This window comes from Carlito syrichta, unplaced genomic scaffold (genome assembly GCF_000164805.1).
Source record: "Carlito syrichta isolate Samal-C Ts95f unplaced genomic scaffold, Tarsius_syrichta-2.0.1 Scaffold239038, whole genome shotgun sequence".
NCBI classification, from domain to species: Eukaryota; Metazoa; Chordata; class Mammalia; order Primates; family Tarsiidae; genus Carlito; species Carlito syrichta.
The window spans coordinates 197,226-211,954 of record NW_007183134.1 but is presented as its reverse complement, the minus strand read 5'-3'; the positions used below and the strand labels follow the sequence as shown (position 1 = coordinate 211,954).

The 14,729-nt window shown below is 39.8% G+C and overlaps 1 protein-coding gene across 1 annotated transcript in view; it reads right to left on the bottom strand.

The window, feature by feature from the left end:
- ARHGAP28 (Rho GTPase activating protein 28) overlaps positions 1 to 14,729 on the bottom strand; it is a 196,342-nt gene that overhangs the window by 16,299 nt on the left and 165,314 nt on the right. The window contains exons 12-16 of the mRNA XM_008051849.2: positions 10,251 to 10,333; positions 7,245 to 7,442; positions 6,788 to 6,901; positions 3,128 to 3,184; positions 1,190 to 1,314 (exon numbers count right to left, since the gene is read on the bottom strand). Of these exons, the coding sequence (XP_008050040.2) occupies positions 1,190 to 1,314; positions 3,128 to 3,184; positions 6,788 to 6,901; positions 7,245 to 7,442; positions 10,251 to 10,333 (577 nt within the window). The remainder of the gene's footprint in view (positions 1 to 1,189; positions 1,315 to 3,127; positions 3,185 to 6,787; positions 6,902 to 7,244; positions 7,443 to 10,250; positions 10,334 to 14,729) is intronic.

The window sequence follows — 14,729 nt, the reverse complement described above, 5'->3', positions numbered from 1 at the left end:
TCTACAGGCGTGTGCTACCACGCCCGGCTGATTTTTTGATTTATTGTAGAGATGAGGTCTCACTGCCCAAGTGGGTCTCGAACCCGCGAGCTCAGGCAATCCACTCACCTCAGTCTCCCAAAGGCACGGGATTACAGGCTGAGCCACTGAGCCCGGCAAGGCTACTACTTTTAACAAGATTGGAATGCTTCTTTTTAAAGCTATCCATCAGAGTTTTTTTGTTTGTTTGTTTTGTTTCGGTTTTTTTGAGTTGGTCTCACTCTGTCGCCCAGACTGGAGTGCAGTGGCTGCTCCCGGCCACCGCAGCTTCGACCTGCTGGGCTCCAGCGATCCTTCTGCCTCAGCCTTCCGAGTAGCTGGAACTACAGGCGTGCGCTACACACCCGGCTAATTTTTTTATTTATTGTAGAGATGAAGTCTCGCCAAGTTGCCCAGGTGGGTCGCGAACCCGCGGGCTCAGGCAATCCTCTCACCTCAGCCTCCCAAAGGTGCGGGATTACAGACTAGCCACTGAGCCTGGCTTCCATCAGTTTTACTAGTGACTATCAAAATACAGCTGCTCTCCAATGGATAAATTTAAATGAATGCTTCTTATCTTTTAAAAACCTCAGGGCAAATGTTTGTCCTTAAGTAAAGGTGCCTAGAAAAAAATCATGATGATTTCATAATTTTTAAATCATAAATCTTTTAAGGTGACTTATAGCAGGTATTCAAAGAGAACTATTATAAGTATCATTCTGATCCTAGGAATTATTAGTAGTATATTTTATGGGAAGTGGTAGCTATGGTGTCCACTTAATTACATCAACTCCTATCTCTTATAGGCATGTTCAAGCCCAAGAGAGCCTAAAATAATGATATTCCTGGAAATCATATCAAAATATCTGCAAAATTAACTTGTTATAATTTTTATTCTAATAAAAGACAAAACTCATTGAATAAATGAAGCTACTGAGATAGACAATACATATTAGGAATCCCATTTGTAGAAATTTCCTTGAAAAACATCTGTTGTTGACAATTCTATTTCTACTGAAGACTTTCTCTGCTTTTTACTCTTGCAGTCTACTGGTAAACTCCCCAAAGTAACAGGCTCTAATTTTTACCAAATTTGTAAATGCCTGGAAAGTCACTCATCTGATAAAAGTTCACCCTCTTTGTGCAGGGACCTTCACAGATGTTGACTTACCTGTTTTCATACTGAAATTTCGCCAATATGTCTTTGGCTTTGGTCTGACCGTTGAGTTGAATGGCCATGGACACCTTGGAGAGAAGTGGAGCATGGACACGTATGACTCCTTCTGGCACGTCCGACTGCCAATGAGGAGAAATTCAGGACATTCTGTCAAACTAGGATGACTATCAGCTCAATGGTGCACTTCAGAGGTATGAAAATCAGTGGCTCTTCATTAGGAAAACATCTAAACATGACCAATATTTACAACCAGAATGAAACACTGTTTTCTTTTCTACCTGGAGATTCACTGATGACTAGACTTAACCTGGGATTTTAGTTTTGCTATGTGATCAGGCCTTGCTACAATGCTTTGAAATCATGAGGGATAAAACTGGGCTATGACAAAAATAAAATGCTATCAAAAATAAAATTCTATCAGTGCATTTATTGAGCAAAGTTCTACATAAGCCAACTTTAAGCAGAATTCTGAACTTTAGCATAAAAATTTTTATGGATCAATGGAAAAATATGAGTTTTCAAATACCATCCTTCTTCACTTAGCAGCCATGGATGGCTAATCCAAATGGGATTCCCCATGGGTACTTGAAACTGAGCCCTCAAAGTGCTGAAGACACTGTGCAGAGCAGAGTGTGGAAGCCAGAGGGAAAGATGGGACCTCTGTTTTCACAAGACATCACTGGCCCGCAGACCTTGGAGCTCTCATTGAAATGGAATATTCAAAGAATGATGCCATCTGATTAACAGAAATTTCTGTGTTGTCAGGACTGACAAACATTTCTTCTGATTCAAAATGTTGAATCTTTTAATTAATTCACTACCTAGGAGGTGAACAGACATAAACTTCTATTTGTCTGAGAATGTGGCTTCTCCTCAGGTAATCATTTTAAACACGTATCTTCTCAAAGGATGGAGCTGTTGTTGTCAAAGGTTTATGTGGATGACTCAAAACATACCCTAAACTGAATATGTTAGGGATTGAATTGTATCCCCCAGAACATATGTTATAGTCCTAACACCCAGTACCTCAGAACAGGACCTTATTTGGAAATAGAGTCATTGCAGATATAATTAGCTAAGATGAGATCAAACCAGGGTAGGGTAGGCCCTTAATCTAATGTGACTGGTGTCCTTGTAAGAAGAGAAGAGACATGGAAACACATGCCTCTTGGGTGGAGACACATAGGAAAGAACACCATGTGAAGATGGACGCAGAGACTGGGGCGAGGCACAGACATGCTGAGAAATGACTAGGATTACTAGCATTGCCAAAAGCTAGGAGAGAGGCAAGAAACAGATTATTCTCTCACAGTCCTCAGAAGGAACCAACCCTGCTGACACACTGATTTCAAACTTTTAGCCTCTAGAACTGTGACAGAATAGATTTCTTTTGTTTTAAGCCACCCAGTTTGTGGTACCTTGTTATGACAGCCCTGGGAATCTAATAAAAAATATTTCAAAACAGAGTCCGTTCTTATAGTACTTTCCTAATATTACCAACAAGAACCATGAAAGTTATGTATTCCAGAGAATGGACATGGGGGATTTGGATTTGGGTGTGGGGCAGAATCCATGGCTCATTGCAGCCAAGAAAGTACTCCAAAAAAACTACTTTGATATCCCTCCCTTTCTGGATCCTCAGAAGCTTCTAAGATAAATTCCATGCTCTGAAATTACTGGATCTATGATCATAATAATCATATCCCCCATAACTTTCCACAGCATTCACAGCTATGTACAGGATGCCTAGGCAAACATTTTAAATCATCAGTTACTCAAGTGCCCATACCCCTCCTTTGTGTGCCACACTGAAAGTGTCAAGTTTGAAGGATAGATCATGACTAAAATTATACATGAATATGGTAGCTGCAGCCGGAGAATACAATGAAAAGCATTAACAGCCAGGAGGGAAAGGAAATTCTGTTTTCTTACCATTCTTCTCGAAGACGGTGACTTTTGAAGTACCTTGGAAGTCTTGGGGCTTGCAGTCTAAAGGAAGCACATTTAGTCTTTAGGGTAAATGTTGAAAAAACATGCATATGCTGCTTTTGGTAAGCTGATACCATCTTTACAGAAAACACTTTGGCAATATTTATCAAATTATAAAATGTACATGTACTCTGAACCAACAATTCCACATCTCTAAATTTATCCCACAAATACACTACATTTGTGAAAAGTGACATGTAGAAGTGTATTCACCAAAACACAAATGATAACAGCAAAAGACTGGCCAAAATTAACCTGTTCAACAATATGAGATTGCTTAAATAAATTATTTTATGTCTATGGAAAATCATGCAAAAGAACCAAAGAAGTAGGCTTTGTGGACTGATGTGGAATAGACTCCATGATCCCTTAAGTTGGTAAAGCAAGATACAGGACAGTGTTTCTTGTGTGCAACCACCACTCATGTAAAAAAAAGAGAACATAGATTCATATTTATTTGTATTCACACTGAGTATCTCTGGAGGTTTCTATATAGGCTTGTTCCTGTGCACCCACCCTGTCATTGGTGACATTATTTGTCTTGAGGAGGGGAAGTCAGAGGTGGTTAATTTTTATTTTATAGCCTTTACTACCCTTTGAATTTGTAACTTATTAATTATCTATTCCAATCAGAATTAAGAACTAAAAACACAATATAATACACTAGAACTAGAAACACCATTTCTTCCTCTTTAAGTGCTTGCTTCCATAGTATTTCTAATCTTTGAATTATATCCTATTTACAGCTAAAACATTAAAATAAGTGATATTCACATGGCAATGTGCAGTTTATAAAGTGCCTTACACATACATTATGTGAGTAAATTCTAATGACAACTCTGTGTTACATACATATCATTACTTTTCCCCCAACTTATAAGATAACACTGGGGCTCAAAGAAAGAATTTAATTCGCCCAGGCTTATACATCTAATAATTGGCAAAGTCTAACCTGATCTCAGCTCCATCTCCACACATATTATACTTATTCCATTAACATTTTCCAAAGTGAAAATGGCAGAGCAAGAAACTCTAAATGTCTGCTCCTCCATAGAAGCAATGATAAATTGGCAAAACCTGCCAGACTGAGTTTTTCAGAACTCTTGGATACTGACCCAAAGGCTGCAACCAGGGGAATGCTTGAGTAAGAGGAACAGCCGAGTCTTGCTAAGAACAGTGAGTTTTGTGTCATTTTAATGTAACACTTTCACCTACTCCCCAACTTGGTGTAGACAATAAGTCAGCTCTCCTGGTACAGGTACCAGAGGGAGCAGAATGGGCCTCACTCACAAAGAATTCTTGATATTTATTCTGACCTGTCTGGTGGCTCCCTGGAAGACTGGCTAAAAAGGCTTGCCTTTAACTTGCTTGACTTGAACTTGGCCAGTGCTAAAGGTGTGTAATGTTGAAAAAAAAAAAATCATTGGCAAGTGATTTAGTCAAATCTGTCTGATGCAGTGGGTAAGAATGGAGAAACACAACAGATAACTAAAAGCTTGGAAGGCAAGGCTGGAGACTGAGATACTTTGGGGGAATAGAGGCTTTGAAAAGCTCTGACATATTTTCGAACATCTAGAAGGCCAAGTGAGTGCCCCAGTCCTGCACAGATGATCAGGACAGGCCTGAGAGGAACATAAGCTCTAATTTCTGGCTCGACTTCAGGCTCTGTGCAGGCAGGAAGTGAAGACTCCGGCAGAGTTATAAATGCCCGCCTGAGAGCTGAAGATGTGCAAAGACTGGGGGAAGGTTTGGGTTCCAGGCATTTAAGAAAATCACTGTCCAATTATTAGCTAACCAAAAGATAATGAAAGAGAGACTTCCGTAGTCACACAAAACAAAAAACACAAGCCTTTACACACTTAGTTGGGTAGAAAAGTCACTAAACAAACAAAGAAAAGCTATAACAAACAGCAGCTACACTGGAGAGGGGGAAGAATGTGATTTGCAAAGTTGCTACTTTATAACACGCGAAACGCCCAGTTTTCAACAGTTATGAGACAGGCAAAACCATCAAGGAAATATCACCTACACACAGGGAAGACAAATCAGTTTCAAAAGAAACTCCTAATGAGGCCCACATATTAGATTTACACCTTCAAATCTGCTATTTTACATATGTTCAAAGAACTACTGAAAACTGCCTACCGTGATGACCACAGGACATTGTGAATGTACCAAAAACACCGAGTCACACATTTTAAAATGCTCAAAATAGCAAAATTTATATTATATATACTTTTTTCTCAATTAAAACAAATTTTATTTCCGGGGAGAAGAACTGGTTCTACTTGCTATAAAGTCACTTTGCCTGTGATCAATAAAGGAATACAGCCATTCATCACGACTGTGATTAATCAGTTAGCAACACTCCCACCTCACTGCTTTGGCATTACTGTCCCTTTCACCGGAGGAGCTTTCTTTCCCCCTCCTTTCTCCCATCACAGGGCTACCCATCCTTCACGCTATACTCCAATGCTTCGCCCTCTGTGAAACCACTTGGTCTCTCAAGCTGGAGCACATTTCCTTGTCCTCTACAAGGCCCTGCCACAGGCAGTACTGCGCTTCTCTGCTGGGGTCTTATGACTCTCATGAACACTTGTTTCCCACATGAGGTGTCAGTTTCTTGGAGGGCAAAGTGACTTTCAAGTATCTGTGCATCCTCCACGAGGCTGAATGCAATGCCTGGCTGGCACTCACGGTCATCTTCAAGTCAAGTAAAAGCTATAAGGACAATTCTTCTAAAACCTGTTTCCCTTATGAGCCTCCACACAAATAACTATGCTTAAACAAAATCCCCAAATCTTTGGAATGTAATGAAGCCATACATAACAACTTGAGGAACAGCTATTCCCTTATTACCCAATCACTAAAGAAATCTCTTTCTGCGTATATGAAAATATATGAATATTTTCATATATTTTCAAATATATGAATGAGTACTATTCCAAAAGCAAGTCTGTAGTCCAATGTGTTTCTAAGTCCAACAAAGTTATCCTAGGTATCCATCCACCTAACACAATTGGCTATATCGTACTGAATTGTAGTAGTTTATATGACTTTTCACACAAATAATACATTAAAAAAACACCAGAAATGAAGAAAACATTAAAATCTTATAGTATAGTATCTTGAAAAGTGTGCCAGACACGTGAACTAAATTACATGATTGGACAAGTGAAAGCGAGTCCACATCTTGGAAACTCTGCACCTTGAAGGTTCGTATGTAGGGGACTTACTATATTGAACATACTGGATACTGGGTTGTCCTTAAATTGAGTTCACAGGGACTGACACACCAATTTTTCAGTTTTTGTGAGAGTCACTATAACCTTTCTGGTAAGTACTTCACAGAATATCAAGACATCGTCATGACAGAGGTATTTCAAGAACCTTAATCAAAAAGCACAACGCTCAACAAAACGGAAAGGCCACAGGACTTTGTTGTGAACCCACTTTCTACCATGTTTACAGTCACAAGACTATCTGATACTTTGTAAGGGTACGAAATTTTTGGTTCTAAATAACAAGCTACTTTGTGCCTCCCTTAGAGAACTAAAACTCTAGGCAGTGAGCAATCTTTGTGCACTCCTTCAATGTCATTACCTCTCGTTCTATGGTCTTCCTCCTGAGCAGCTTTCTTACACTTGGGAGCTGCTTCTTTAGCAGCATGGTAGCTTCATTCATTCTTCTTACTTGAGTGATTAAGAAAGATGGAACCTGGAGAAGAAAAATAGTTGACTGGAGAGAAAACACTTGAACTAAACCTCCCCACAGATTCTGTCTTTGGTTATGGTAACTCTTCCCAGCCAACTCAGTATCTGGAACCAGGAGCTGTGGCATTTGTCCTTGTAAAGGTTAGAAAAAAACAAGATTCTGTTTTAAAGGGAAAACATGTTAAAGAGCACCCTTTACATGATGTACAAGGATGCTACAGCCACCTGAGATTATCTTCCCAGATTTCCTCTCTATGACCAAGGGAGTTGCTTGATCATGGAGCCATAATGTTTCCTGGGGCTGCGGACTTCCAAAGAGAACCTGAAATCATCACACCATCACTCACCTTCCACAAAATTTTCTGGTAAGTAAGCATGAGGCGGATGATGTGGGCTGCGGTGTTTGCTAAAAGCAACTCTTCATAATCAGAATGTTTGCTTCTACTGAAGAAAAGGTTTGGTGCCATTACAGTAGAAATGTTCCACATACTCATTCGGTTTTTTGATTCATTGGCAATCACTTTATTGAAGAATGTCATGAGGGCCTGACAAGAAACAGCACCGTGTCACACTCCTGTGAACTGTCACGAGGCACCCCCGATTGCTACTGTTCATTCTACCCTCATTCACTGTGCCACTGGAGAATCATCAGAAGTATGGAATGGTTCAATGAGCCATGTTCCCCTTTTAAGTGCTTAAAAGCACTATGAAGAAATGGGAGCAGTTTATTAAACTGCCTGCTCCATAAAAGTGCCATTTTTTTTTTTTTGAGTTGGAGTCTCACTCGGTCACCCAGACTGGAGTGCAGTGGCCGCTCCTGGCCACCGCAGCCTCGACCTGCTGGGCTCCGGCGATCCTTCCACCTCGGCCTTCCGAGTAGCCGGAATTACAGGCATGCGCTACCATGCCTGGTTGATTTTTTGATTTATTGTAGAGATATGGTCTCGCTGCCCAGGCAGGTCTTAAACCCGCGGGCTCAGGCAATCCATTCATCTCAGCCTCCCAAAGGCGCAGGATTACAGGCTAAGCTACCGAGCCCGGCTAAAAGTGCCATTTTAATGGAGTTTATTGTGTAGTTGACATTTTATTTCCTTTTATCCTAAACACGTATGACAAATATTAAAATTAAATATAAACCAGGAAAACACGACGCACAACGAACTGGAATGGTAGTTTTGTTGTGTAGAAGAAATGTAATTCTGAAAAACATGCTTAACTTAAAACATTACTGTTTTACTATTTCCTGTTTCCTTGAGAAGGAAAGCCCATTGAAACAATGAAGTATGTCATTCCTCAGCCCAAATGTAAACTCAATTGAAAAATTTTAAAAAATTTACTTTTTGAATGTTATTTTTCTATTGCTTTTCAATTTTGAAATCTTCAGTTTGCCTAAGGCAAATGTTTACATGCAGCTGTTCTAAGCATTCAACAAAAAGGTTTGAGAAAGCTTAGTATAAGTTTGCTGAGCCACCACAGTATAGATATTTACCAGAACCTTCTGAATCACCAAGAGAACTGAAATCCCAGAAGGAAGGGCTCTTTGGTTTTCCAAGTTTGAATTTTACTATTCAGTATTTGTAATGAGAAGATGTACAGCACATAATAATAGTTACCATTTATTTGGGGCTTATTATGAGTTAATGTGAGGCAGGTAGTGTTATTATTTTACTGACGAGGAAACCAACATGGAGAGAGACTGAGTAGTGTTGCCCAGCATGGGTTAATAAAGTGGCAGAGATGAGATCTGAACCAAAGAAACCAATTTTTGAACTGGAGTTCTTGGCCTCTAACCCATACCAGGTTCAGTTTCAGTTCCAGTCACAACTTAGAATGGAAAAAAGAGTACGAGCGTGTGTGTGTGTGTGTGTGTGTGTGTGTGTGTGTGTGTGTATGTATGCTCGTGGATAGCATCACCAGTCCCATGACGTTTCAGGGAAATCTTTTGTTAGAAATATATTAAATTAGTTGATAACTACTACATCCTCAGTTATATAAAAGATGACATTTTGATTCAGATATCTGATAACAGATGGATTGTTTTAGATAAAAGAACACAGATAAAGCCAAAAAAAAGACGCTAATAAATTTCCACCTTTTGAAAAATTACTGAATATTAGAAACTAGACATTTTTGTGCCATAGCTAATCCCTATCCTTGCATTGAAGACATAATATGACTGACATATATTATAACCAATGTGGATGTTTTCTCTGTGTAAGGGGAGAGGTTCCCAACACACTAAAAAGTCTGAATATGAGGTAGCATTACGTTTACTGGCCTCAAAATTACAGGCTCTTTCCAACTCATTCTAATCTTAATTCCATTTCAAAGATTCCCAAACCTGTTGTACTTATAACATATTTCTAATCATATATAGAATCATCATCCAAATGGCAAGATAAACTGATTTTTACCAACATACAGCAAATAAATGACTTTTAAATAAGGGGAGGGATATTTGGGATGGAACAACTATGGAATATGAGTCCATCAAATATTGGAGAAATTAATGGAGAAATCACTTTTCCGAGCTTCATTTTCCTAATCTGTAAAATGATCAGATACTCTCAGGTGATCTTGACAATTTTGAAATTCTAGAATTATTATTATTATTATTGTTTTTTTGAGTCAGGGTCTTGCTCTGTTGCCCAGGCTGGAGTGGAGTGGCATGATCACAGCTCACTACAGCCTCGACTTCCTGGCTCACCTCCTTCCACCTCAGCCTTCCAGGTAGCTAGTACTACAGGCACATGCCACCATGCCTGGCTGATTTTTTGGTAAAGATGAGGTCTCACTATTTTGCCTAGGCTGGGATTATTTACATTGTATTATCGTAATATGTTTTTAAATTTTATCTTAAAGATGTGGGGTACGATCTTAATAAGTTTTTAAAACATGAACATTTCAGAAATTTCATTTAAATCAGCGACTCAGAATTTCTTCCTCAAGGGCATCTCGTCAGATTTTTCTGCCACTTTAGTACACGAGATCAGAGTGAGCAGCTGAGTGAGGATCAATGATCAAAGATTCTTACATTTTGCAAGTGACATAATGATCTCTTTCTATCTTCACTTCTTTTCCTCCTCCTCATCTTGCCCAGTGACTGGCACATGGTAGCCACTCAATATCTTTTGAATGAATGAAACGAATAAAACTGAAATGTTTAAAGAACATTCCAGGATCTCAATTCTTTCTCATCTTCCTCAGGAAAACAGCAGTGGGGGCGTGGAAAGCGAGTGGGTTGCCAGCACGCTCAGGTGGCCTGGCAAGTTGTCATCTCAGCTTTTCCATATAAGCCTTTTCCTCTGAGCAATAAGAGACCAATGTCAGACCTCAAGGTCGATACAACGTACCTGGGCTGTGTCCCTGTTGGCATCTGGCAATGCCATGACCATAAGGTGTAAGGCTTGAAATTGCACTTTGATGTGAGGCCCTCCTAACAAGAAAACAGAAACAGTCATACACCTTAAATAACACTGATGCATCTCGACAGCACTTCTTGCTAGCATCTGGTGGCATAGGAAGGCTCCTGACAGCTTTTGGTGATAAGGACTCAGGTTTGTGCCCAACAATGTAAATTTATTCACTTGAACAGGAGCCTCAGCCTATCAACCCTCCTTTCACATCCCACGATGTCACTGTTGAGGCAGGTGGTCAACAAGATCCTCAAAATAATCTGGATTTGTATAACATTTCCCTTTTCCAAGCATTTTCACAGACCTTGCCTTACTTTTATACTATAAATAGAAGAGACAGCTTAAGCTGAATTCAAGAGAAAATAAGCCATGCTTCTACATCATGAGGCAGCAAAGTATAATTATTAGGAGCACAGATTTTAGAATCAGGTTCAAACCCTGCTTGTACTATTTTGCTGCCGTGTGACCTTGGGCAGGTTATTTAACCCCTTGTGACTTCTATTTTATTATCTGTAAAATTGGAACAGTCATTGTACCTACCTCACAGGGCTGTTATGAGGATTACATGAGCTAACATACATAGTGTTTAAGCCATAGTTATACATGTTTAGAGTGGTGCATGTACCTGAATCTAAACACATATCTATGTGTTTGCTCTTGTTTTTATAATCAATGACACTTATTCTGATCTTATATGGACATTTAGGGAAGGTGACTGCAGTTTGATCTTTGAAGATTGTTGAGTATTTTATTCCTTGACAGTGACACGAGATGGCGCCAGAGGGATGGCATTTATATTTTGGATTCTATCCACAGCTGGATAATCCATGACCAGCTGCGCTGAAAATTTAGAGTACACCAGAGAATCCAGGCTATCTCTAGTCTCTCTGTAATCTCCTCAAAATGGTCTCTTGGCAGGGAGGGCCTGGAGGGAAGCATTATATTCGGGAATCCCTGGGGAGTTCTCAAGTTGAAGGAAAATCTATCTATTTATATTCAATGGCTAGAAGGCAGTAAGCTGCCTGTAACATTAACTGAGCTTTACAGTAGTGGAAACACTCTTGGGACAAGCTTCTAGGTTACCAGAGAGAGTGCGTGGCGGAGTTAGGGAAGAGATGACAAGTGTATCCAACCAAGTAATAAAGGAACAAAGGGAGGAGTATTTATAGGATCAGTTATATTGTCATAGAAAAATCCACATGTGGACCTAAATATTTATACCAAATTTGTAAACCAAAATATGACACAGGTCCAGGATGTTATTAAAAATGGCTAATCACATTGATGTAAGTTTGCCTGAATAACAGAAGTAATTAAGAGCATGTCTCAGTACAAAGCATTTAGGGGCAGATAAGACATGACTTTAATGCATAACGGCAGGCTGAGAGCTATCTCTAATCTAATGCAACCCAAAAATACCTCTGGTGGTGGGGGGAACAACAGATGCAGATACAGATGCAGGCTTGGGACCTCTGTGCTTCCATTAACTTCAGAGAAATTATGAAGTTCCTCTTAAGATTAAAGTTTAATTTGGCACATAACCCATTTTCATTTTACTTAGGAAACTCAGCCCTACACTGTTTTGTGGTTAATAGTTTTGTACTTAATTCATTTAATGTATCCTAGTTGAGAGTATTCTTTTCCCGAGGTCATTATTTCCCCCCAGAAAGCTATTAATCCTTTCATGAAAGTATCTAAGGTTTGACAGATGAACTATTAGTCCTTTAATTTTATGGACAATTTGGGGGCCGAGTTTGAAAAGAGAAAGTAATTATACTAGTGGAAAAGACTCCACATTCTGAGTTCAGTTTTGGAGTATCAAGAGGGACAGCTTAAACACACACATGCACATGTCCACAGTTCTCTCTTTCAGAAAATCTTGTTACAATGAGAGCTTACTTAGGTGGCAAAAAGGCCATTATTGCCTGCTGGTAGCAGGCCAGAACTTTGGGCTTCCTGCAGGGTTGGCTGGTATCAAAATCAATCACCTGCAATATGGTATCTTTCCCTTTCAGAGTTGTACAAAGAAATGCAGACTCCTTTGTGAACACTTTGAGGATGTGTTTCAGATCCTCTCCCTCCAGCGAAGTGTGATGGCTGAAGCCAGATGGGGAGTAATGATGGTAAGGACAAATAATATATTCACATGCCTTTTCTAAATCTGATCTCTGAACAGTCTGGCATTGGAGGTTTGGATCGCCCTTGCATAATACATAATGGCAAAAACCAAAAACACCTCTGTGGCACCAGGTTGTTTCAATGAATTGTTTAGCATATAAACCACAGATCAAGGGGAAACTACAATTCTGTGGCCTGTTTTCCAGGAGAGCCAATTTCACAGAGAATCTTGCCGGTTTTTATTGTTGTTTTACTTAAAAACAGAGAAGGGATTCAGCTCCTGGTATGGCTGAGTAAACTCCTACCACATCAGCTGCTCTGAACATAACAATAACTTCTGGACACAGTGTAAAACAGCACTACCGAAGGCCACGAAGAGTGAACCAAAGCAGGTAGATTCAGGAGGGGACTGGACACTTGGAACTAGGAATGGTACCAGGAAGAGGGTCTCATTTTTCTGGCTTTCAGTATGAGGTCAGGCCACAGACATGGTGGTAGAAAGGGGCTAGCACTTGAAAAGAAAAACTCAGTTTTTCTGGCCTGATTGCCAGAGGATAGGATTGAAGGCAACCGCAGCCACTGGAAAGTTATGGGGAAAATCCCAGAAAGGAGAGACCCCAGAAAGGAGAGACCCAGAAATGGAAGACCCTGGTTCTGGTATAAACGCCACTCAAATCTCCTGCTGACCCACAAACCTTACATGCCCAGTGAAAGATTAAATAACTATACTGAGAATTGAGCTGCTGACCAAAGACCACTTAGGTCACTGGCAATTTGAGTCCAGCCAAGCAAATTTTCTGCTTAAAACAGCAACAATAATTAAATAACCCAAACAACACTATCTGGTGAAATATTACAGAATCCAGAGTCTCCTCACACAATATTCATAATGTTCACAACAGACCTAAACTATCTAGACATACAACATAACAAAAAAAAATTCTCAAGACAGAGACCAACCCTGAGATGACTAAGATGTTGAAACTAGCAGACAAGGATTTTGCAGCAACTATTGTGTAACTATGCTCAATGACGTTAAGAAAAATATGCTCATAAAAAATGAAAAGATAGTCACCTCAGTGGATAAATAGAAAATATTTTAAAAGCACCAATTGAAAATTCTGGAACTATAGAAATATATTTTTTTAAAAAAGGAAAAAGAATGAAGAGAACTAGCTAGCTCTTCTTACTTTCTCAGTGAGTTTTTCTCATGAAGTAAGATACCTTACAAAGAAGAGAGATATGGGTCACAGAGAGAACATAATTTAAAGTTTAGAAAAGGACTCCCTTGCCTACCATATTCTCTTCTTCGAAGACACAAAAGATTATTTTATGAATCAGGTTTAGTTAATTTAAGAATCTGGTTTAGTTAAAGTTTTCAAAGATTTCGAACGTACTCATTTTAGGACAAATCTTGTCATACAACTTAGAATCTATTATTTTTCTTCATTGTGATTTTAATGATTTTATAGTTCTGGTCAACCTGCAGAAGGTTGTAAACTGGCAGATATAGGTATCACTCACACAGCATTTAAAATGTAAATGTGTGGCTGGCTGACATTTTCTTTCTTTTCTTTTTTTTTGAGTAGGAGTCTCACTCTGTCGCCCAGACTGCTGGGGTGTAGTGGCTGCTCCCGGCCACTGCAGCCTCGACCTGCTGGACTCTGGCAATCCTTCCGCCTCTGAGTACCCGGAATTACAGGCATGCGCTACCACGCCTGGCTGATTTTTTTGATTTATTGTAGAGATGAGGTCTCGCCAAGTTGCCCAGGCGGGTCTTGAACCCGCGGGCTCAGGCAATCCACTCACCTCAGCCTCCCAAAGGCGCGGGATTATAGGCTGAGCCACCGAGCCTGGCTGACATTTTCAAATTAAGAGTTTTCCCAACAGAGCCTGGATTTGGCTCTCAGTCCTGCACAACATCCAGCACCCAGAGCTGAGTGGCAGTCACCATCACCATCTCTAGATGGACTGTGTCCTCTCCTCTCAGTATGACCACAGCCTTCTTCTGATCATGGAGAATCACCATTTACTTCACATGCTTGTACCTGTTTAGGCTTGTGACCTGTGAATTCCCTGAGTTCGTAGTTTAAGCCCTCATTACCTAGCCTCATTCTACGTTTCTAAATTTTTCCTTGTGACATTCTCTACAATGTTCAACCTGTATGCTCAAACCATGAGAAATCATTCCCTGACTGCCAGTTGCAATATACACTCAAGTGAGATACTCAAGCATCTCACCTAAGACCAAATCTATGTGACTTTGTAATTTTCAGATACACTATTTGACACAGTAGT